Genomic DNA, 8,332 nt, shown 5'->3' with positions numbered 1-8,332 from the left:
TTGTACACCCTAGAGGACCTGGAGTGAAACAAGGTAGCAGCAAAAACCATGAACTAATAATAGCATGTTCATCACTGGCAAGAGTTCAGGCACAAGGCACCACACATTAAGGACGTTTTACTTCTGGGTAAGAAAGATGCTCTGGTTAAAAGCAAGCCCTTGTTACATCAGCACAACACTTCACCAGTTTTTTTGGTCACTTTATTTTTGAAAGTTGTATTTTGTACAAAAAAAAATTACCTTAGACACCACCATGAAAAACAGACTTACTTCCTATTTTTCCCATGTTATGAGAAAGCTTGAGACTGTAACAAAGGTCAAAGAAAGCAGGAATTGCTTGCCCACTCCAAACCCAGAAAGAAAGCAGGGCCACCCCCTTTTCTCTCACTGTTTTAAGAATACATGAACCGTGTCCGTACTCTGCTGTTAACACAGTAGTGGCTTGCTTATTCACAGTCTCTGCCCCCCAGGCTGAGGGCAGTTCTCTGCCGGTTTACAGTAGGGTAGAATGGGATTGCTCAGTCTAGCCTCTCAAATAAGCAATTTGGAATCACGGTGCCAAGTTCCTGAAGGTTCCCATTAAGTCTACAACTCAACTGTACCTGCTTTTCACCAGGGCCCAAAGAGAAGGTCTTTCTCACTCCCAGCCAGTGGCAGTATGTTAAGTACCATCTGCACAGGGCAAGTGTCTTAAGACTGGCCTGCACCATGCTTAAGGGGACAGTTATCTATGAAAGCTGACCATGTAAGAGTCCCTTATGCAGTTCTTAATGTGTTAGCATTCTTAACCCGGGCTTCCATGGTTCCTTTGATATAAAAATAAATTCTGACGACTTCGTAGGAAAACCCTCTGCAAAACAAGGAACTTCTGGAGCATGAAATCACAATGCTGACAGTGACTGAGGTGTGTGGGCAGTCACCTTGGGAAGCTTGTGTCAGAACTCAAGTGCCAGATACCTGTCTCATTTTGTCTTGATGTCACTTTCAGTTTCAGCAAATGTTCCTTTTCCTTAGCAGCAAAATAGTTTCCTTTTGCTTCTCACTGATTGAGAAGACTGAGTCAATATTTTGACTGAAGTCATGAGACTCCATTTAACTCCTATAGGTTTTTAGCATTGCCCCTCTCCAGTCTGAGAGGATGGCATGCATCCCTTTACAGCTGTTGAAGGAAACTGTTGAGAAATACACACCGCTCTGCCATTAGGGAAACAAAAGACTGCAAAGGTGCTAATGCCTCTTCACCCCCAGAGTCTGGCATAGAGCATTCTGTGCCAGTTATGCTGGCAGAAATTGTATAGCAGTGCAGAAACTAGAAAAGCTGAAAATGTATTCAAAGAAAAATAATTCCAGTGTCTTACAGATTCTGTAAACCCTAGGGAAAAAAAAAGACACAAAATATCCCTTTTACAGTGTCAGACGTTTTAACCCATAGCCTTTTTCCCTTTCTGCACCCATCCATGCCCCTTTTTTCCTCTTAGTGATTCATCTCCAATTCCTGCTCAGTGCTGAACATTCATATTGCTGTTTTCTGCTCAACTGTCAACACTTCTCCCCTCAGCTCTGCTGCAGTTTTAAAACCTAAGCCAGCATTATATTTATAAGACATGCCATTAGGAACCAGTGCTGTTCACATCCAGAGGCATCCATGGGACTTGACACACCGGAAACAGCGGAAGCAAACAGTGTAAAGAAAATCAGAAGTGAGAGAAGGAGAACTGGCTGGGAGGCACCCGGCTAAAGAAGCACTGGGGAGATGGGGAGAAAAGATCTCGGTGTGGAAAGCCTATCACATGGGCAGCAAGTGGTCATCCCGTTCTTCTGACTCCTCTCCCAGCTGGTCATCCCCCACGCCGCGGTACGCGGCTGGTGCGTTCCGAGGCTTGGATCGGCACACAAAGTCACAGCCATCCTACGAGCACAGGACACAGGCACCAGCATCAGACAGTTTGCAGTTGACTCAGCATCCAAAGCAAAGCAGCTCCTGCGATTTCTCTTTTGCTAAGGGATTATGCCTATCCCTGTGCTACCTGAAACATCTCCCCAAAACTTGGCATAAAAACATCCTACTCAGTCTTGAAAGCTCTGGGCATACTGATTAACAGTATGGAGCAACATCAGGCCAAAGCAAGTATGAAGGATAGATAGCATTGCCTGCACTGACCAAGGAAAGATTTCACAGTCAGACATAAGCATTTCACAGTCCCCAGGTGAACATTTCTACCTGGAAAGTGCTAACTCCTGAGGAGCACATGTTCTAGTTTGTTATGTAGCAGTTGCAGGACAGAGGCTGGGAATTGCTCTCAGCAAGGATTCAAAAATGGAATACTCAAGAAAAATGAAACAGATACCCTCTTCTTCAAGGTACTTCACCCTGGTGGTAGGTCTACCCAAAACACAGAGTCAATGCCATTTTCTCCTAACATGGGCCAAGCTGAGAATATATAAGGATTTTCACTCACCGCCACCAAATTGCCCAGATCTTGCCAGAAGGCAAAGTGAGGAATCTGCTCCATGCCCTTTGCTCCCACAACAAGGCGCTGGTAGAGGAACCCACCAATGATGTAGACTGCAATCAGTGACACAAACCTAGAAGGCAGAATTAAAAAAAAAAAAAAACAAAAAGGAGAATCAAAGCTGAGGAAATCCTATAGATAATATTTTCTGAGCCAGCTACCTGCCTCATATTAGCATCGGAACAAGTAGCTGAACACCACTCAAGAACAGAGCTATAAACAGAAACCAGACCATAAAAGGTCCCCAAGTTATCAATCTGCTTGTATAAATCTTTTAGCAGCATTATGTGAAGTAGTGCCTCTAAGCACAAACACAGAAAATGAGTCAAGACTCCTGGTCTGAGTTCCCAGCTCTGGCAAAGAGCCATCACACAATTTTAGGAAGTCAGTCTCCCATGTTTCAGTGCACTTGTCTGTAAGCTATGAAGGAAAACGTTTACTGGGAACAGACCAGCCCTGCATCATGCCTTGAGCAAGAGCTTTTGTCCAAAAAGCTCAGAGGCACAGTAACATCTAATGGTGGCTATGGGAAAGTATACTGCGGTTATTTAGTCTTACTATAGCATTTGCTATGTTTCTAAATAGCACTGGAGATTATGACTCAGGCACAAACAGCTCTTCCAATGACTCACGTGATCAGTAGAATGGAGCCAACGCTGAGGTGGGAATTCTCAGCTGGACAAGCCACACTACTGTCCATTTCAAAGAGGTAGAAACACTCCTGCTCCTTTTCCCGCTCTTCAGAAATAATGCTGAATGAACTCTGCAATTTTGGAAAAGTGAAGTCATGTGAAAACATGCCCACACGCACTGAACTTGGCCAGGAGACAGTTTTATCACTGTTGGTGCAGCTGGGCACCAGACACTGGAAGCCAGCTTGCTGCCCCCTCAAAGCCCCTCTGCTCACAACCAGCCATCGGCCTGGCAGCCTCCTGATGACGCTCTCTCACCCCAGGTGTCACTCACCGCTGTAACTCCCCGCTTGCAAGAAATCATTATCACAGCTCGCCTCTTCTCACCACTGCAGTGCCTGCCATATGAATCACCTCCTTTATAAATCAGCATGATCCAGTCACCTGCCAGGAGAGAAGCAATATAGGCTACAAATCCAGATCAGAGGCGAAAGGCAGCTGCTGAGTAAGCAAAGTATTGAGTGGAATCATACTTCCATTGAAGACCTGGGTTTCATTTATTCTTCCTATCACTGTGGTCTTTCCATTCTGTCTATCTGTTTGCACCAGGCCACCAAAATCGTGCGAGCTGCTGTTGACCTCCCTGCACACCCTGAAATGGTAGACGTAGTTTTCCATTTTGCCTTTCTCCACAGTCACGTTAAACCTGCAGCAGGGAGAGGACAGAAGAGACAGCCCAGTGGATTACAAAGAACACCCAGAGCAGTGAGCACTTCAGACCTGGAAGCCAGTCAGAGACAATACTAAAAGGGGAGCCCATTCTGCAGTCTGACCCAAATCCTTCCCTCCCCTTGGTCCTCCCCAGCCCCGAGGCCTGCAGGTTGTTGTGCTGTACCTCATGTGGCTCAGGGGCTCCAGTTTCTTCAGCAGGGCTCTCTCCATCTGCGACTCAGTGCTCTCATCACCAATCACATCACAGCTCCTCTCTTCTGTCTGCTCAGCTCCCGCTACAGCCAGGGCCATAAAGACCAGCAGCAAGGCAGATGTATGGCAAGGTGGTGACATCCTGGACACATGCCACAGAGAACATGGAGGATTAACTGTTTCAGCCCCCTGCAAACTAACTTCAGGGTCATGGAGTCAATGATTAGCCACTTCCTCAGTCCTGACTGCAAAAAGGGGAAGTCGAAATCTAGAAACAACTCACAGTTCACAAGAGACACACTAAATCTGAATCTCTTGCACAGCCAAAGACCATTCACTGGGCCAATTTGGGGCTCTTTTTTGAATTTACCTTGAGACCACATAAAGTTTTGCTGCTGAGCACATTAATTAGCTGCCAGAGCTGAATGCTGGAGTAAACTTCAGGCATAATCCACTGTTTGTTATTGCATTGCACTGAGAAGCCAGTCAGCAGAAAATTATTTATCAGGCCTCTAATCAATCATCTTTGCAGCTCTCATGCAAAGAGCTTGCAGGAAAGAGGCACTGTGATTAGTCAGGCTCTCTTTGTTCAAGCGCCTTAATCTTAATAATGATCTTTCCAGTACTCCTTTAGCTGAAAATCTGAAAGACATTAATAATCCTAAACCACAACTTCAGAGAACAGTTTCTTTCTTCCTTTTCTTTACATGAGGGAAGGAGGAAAGTGAGGCATCCTATGTAAGATCCAACCAACGAGGCAGTAATGAAGATGATAATAATAACAACAACAATAATAATCTATAAGATCTGGCTTTCAGGTTCATGGTAAAATCACATATGAAACTAGCCAAATAGAGCAGTGCAACTATTTCCCTCTGCCTTCTTGCGCTGCAGATTTTGGTAAAGCTCCAGGCGCCGGTGGAAGGCAGACCCTCCATTAAATAAGCACCTGCCTGCAGGCGGACACAGAGCTCATTTGACTCAATCTAATATTTCCCCACAGCCCTGCAGAGTCCACCGCGACAGCTCACAGCTGCTAAGCTGGGGCTCTGCTCGCCACGGGGCACCAATCAAGGTTAGAAACGCAGAAATCACATAGTGGGTAAGGCTGAAAGGGACCACAGGGGGTCACCTGGTCCAGCTTCCCTGCCCAAGCAGGGTCATCCTAGAGCACACGGCACAGGGTTGTGTCCAGACGGTTCTGGAATATCTCCAGTGAGGGAGACTCCACAACCTCCCCCGGCAATCTGTTCCAGTGCGCGGTCACAGAAATGAGGAAGCCCGTGACACGAGGGCTCGTGACTCCTCTCTCCCGAGGCCAAAAGCAGGACCTGCCCTCAGCCCTAGACACAGCTCCTCCCGGGAACTTGCCGCGTGGCGCTGGGAGCTCCCCAGCCGGCGGCCGCTGCCCCAGACCCGCCCGGGAGGGAGCGCGGCTTCACGCCGCGGCCTCGCTGTGCCCAGTTCCACCCCTCCCCAGCCCCGCGCACGCACCTGCGGCCGCCCCGGGCACAGGCGCCGCCGCCCATAGGAAAAGAGACCCGCGGCTCACGCGCATCCCATGCTGGGCGGCCCGGAGAACCACAGGCACGGGCGGCACCGGCCTCCTCCGCGTCCCGACCGGCTCTCTCACCCACCCCGCAAGCCGGAAGGAGCGTGGCGGAACTGGCGCCCGGCGCCAATGGGAACGCGGGAGCAGCCGGGATCGCCCGCCCAGGAGCGCTTCGGCAGCCAATGACAGGCGGCGGGAAAAGGCGGGCCGGGCCGGGGGCGCCCCGGGCCACGCCCACTTCCTCTCCGCCAGCCAATGGGCGGTGAAACTCTGCGCGGAGGCCCCGCCCCCACCCGCATTCCTGCCAATGAACGACGAGGGCGGGCAGAGAGGCGGAACCCTCAGAGCGCGGAAGCGCCGCGGGGCGCGGTGCTGAGGGAGCCGCACCTCCAGGGGCGGGCGGCAGTGGGAAACGGTGGGATGCAGCCCCGCGGGATGGGGATCTCCGCGCTGCCGGCTGGAAATCAACTCACCCAAGTGCTCTGTGACTTTCGCTCTCTGAAGTCGCGCTCTCCCCTCTCCTGTGCCCCGCACGAGTTCGGAGCAGCCGCAGGCAGGTGGCCGCATCAGCAGGAACGAAAAGCTTCCCGGCATCGCCCTTCCCCTCGTTCCCGCTGCCAGAGGTGGTAGCAGTCCCTCAGTGTCGTTGGGCTTTGCCGTCCCCACCAGCTGCCTCCAGAGTGGCTTGTGTTGAACGAGCAAGGGGTCTCGAGCACTTCACAAAACTGCTTTGTGGCCTTGATCCTTCGGATTTTGTCCCCACTTTGTGTCTCTTTGGTGGATTTTCCCCATGTTTTGTTATACTTTGAAATAAAGGTGCCTACACCAGCTCCTGCAAGTTTTGCCACTAGAGGAATTTCAGGTTCAGCGCACAGGTTGGTGTGCTTGAGCATCTTGGATGTCATTAATAAAGCTGTAAATTATTTGAGGGTGGCCTGTTCAAAGGACATCTCTCTCCTTATGATGTGCTCCCAGAGAGTCCACTTTCCAGAGGTCTGTTACTGGAAGGGACAGATGTTCTTTGCCAGAGTTCTGAGGCTTTTGCATCCTCTAGTTAAGAAAGTAATGTTGCATTTAGTGAGCTTACCAACATGCTGGAGAAGCCACTTGTTTGAGAGAAATCTGGGAGGTTTCCTCATGGTACGCTGCTTCAGTAGTGAAGAACTGGGGAAAAAGTGCTGCTGGCTCCTGGAAAACTGGATTAGTTTAGTCCTGCTGTGATTCCATACTGACAGTATGGCACAGCTGCAGAAGTCAAATTTATTTATTCACACTTAGCTAATAACTGAGAGTTGCCCTCATACCTTCTACAGTGAGATCCCTCCCTCTCTACTTACTGTCCAAAGAACTCAAATTATTGCTGGTATTAGAAAAAAAAAAAAGTGGTAAACCCCATTAAAACAGAGCTCTTCATTCTTTCTCACCTGCTTTCACTTCTCCAGTTCCTCACAAATAGTGCTGTCTTTGTGGTCACTCTGGGCCAGCAGGCAGCCTGGGCACTTAAAAAGTGGCAAAATTGGCAGGAGATGGGAAAGACACCTTTATTCCAAAATATGACAGGACATACTGGAGAGAATCTACCAAAGAGGCGCAAAGTGGGGACAAAATAAGATCTGGACACTTAAGCTGTGTCTGAATCCTGTTAAATTACTTTTCAGCTATACAGATTATATTCCCAGCTAAACTCTCCTTGTGAGTGTAGCAGATTCTCTCTCTCTGAGTTTGAGACTGCTCTTTAGGCTTCTCTATTATTCATTCAAAGCATTTGGGAGAGGTTTTCTTCCTCTTGTCTTGCTCTGCTGTTTTCTGCCTTCCCCTTCCTTTCAAGCATACGCTCCCTATGTTGCTGTCCACAGGCCCTACCCAGGACTGGAAGGAGTCTTGTGGATGCAATATGCTGCACTTAAAGGCAAGTGAAGAAATTTGCAGAAATACCCAGTCCCTTCCCAGACATGTGCATTGTAACAAATTGGCCACTCTGTGTCAGATAAGCATCCTTCCATGCAATAATTTCTCAGATTTAGAACACGTCACCAGAAGGGGGAACAATCATCCCTGTTGGAGGTAGCAATCATCCCAGCCCCTTTGTTGAGCATGCCCAAACAATTACTGGAAATTAACTGTACTGTATGGTCAGGTGTCAGCCTGAGCCTTACAAACATCCCCATGAAATGGAAGGGATCAGAATGTGGATTAAAACAAAAACCAGCCAACCATGCAGCTAAGAGGTTTCTTGGGGTGCTGGAAGCATCAGTACTCCCCACCATAAAGTCACACAATCTTTTAAGTTGTAAAAGATCCTTAAGATCCTTGAGTTCAATTATTAACCTGACGCTGCCAAGCTCAGCACTGAGCCACGTCCCTAAGCTCCACATCTGCATCTTTTTAAAAATACTTTCAGGGATGGTGACTCAACCACTTCCCTGTGCAACCTGTCCCAGTGCTTGATAACCCTTTTGGTGAAGAAATTTTTGCCAATTTCCAATCTAAACCTCCCCTGGCACAACTTGAGCTGTTCTTATCAATGGCCAGTACTTCAAAAGAAAAGTAGTCTTTCCTGCTGTTGCTGACCACAGAATCACTAAATGATTGAGTTGGGAAGGGACCTTTCAAGGTCATCTGGTCCAATCCCCTGCTCAAGCCAGTCCACGTACAGCCTGGCCCACCTACAGCCATGGACTGTGTCCAGGCAACTCTCCATTGAGGGACAC

At 48.6% G+C, this 8,332-nt stretch overlaps 1 protein-coding gene across 1 annotated transcript; it reads right to left on the bottom strand.

The window, feature by feature from the left end:
• Window positions 1-184: 184 nt before the first annotated feature.
• Window positions 185-5,722, bottom strand: M6PR (mannose-6-phosphate receptor, cation dependent). The gene is given in 8 exon segments (XM_069017322.1): window positions 185-1,909; window positions 2,460-2,586; window positions 3,146-3,276; window positions 3,480-3,589; window positions 3,679-3,851; window positions 4,041-4,211; window positions 5,564-5,606; window positions 5,609-5,722. Coding segments are annotated over 8 exon segments (897 nt in total). The 5' UTR covers window positions 5,628-5,722; the 3' UTR covers window positions 185-1,786.
• Between the last annotated feature and the right edge of the window lie 2,610 nt (window positions 5,723-8,332).

This window comes from Aphelocoma coerulescens, chromosome 1 (assembly GCF_041296385.1).
Source record: "Aphelocoma coerulescens isolate FSJ_1873_10779 chromosome 1, UR_Acoe_1.0, whole genome shotgun sequence".
NCBI classification, from domain to species: domain Eukaryota; kingdom Metazoa; phylum Chordata; class Aves; order Passeriformes; family Corvidae; genus Aphelocoma; species Aphelocoma coerulescens.
Note: the sequence above shows the minus strand (reverse complement) of the source record. Positions and strands in the feature narration are given on the sequence as shown.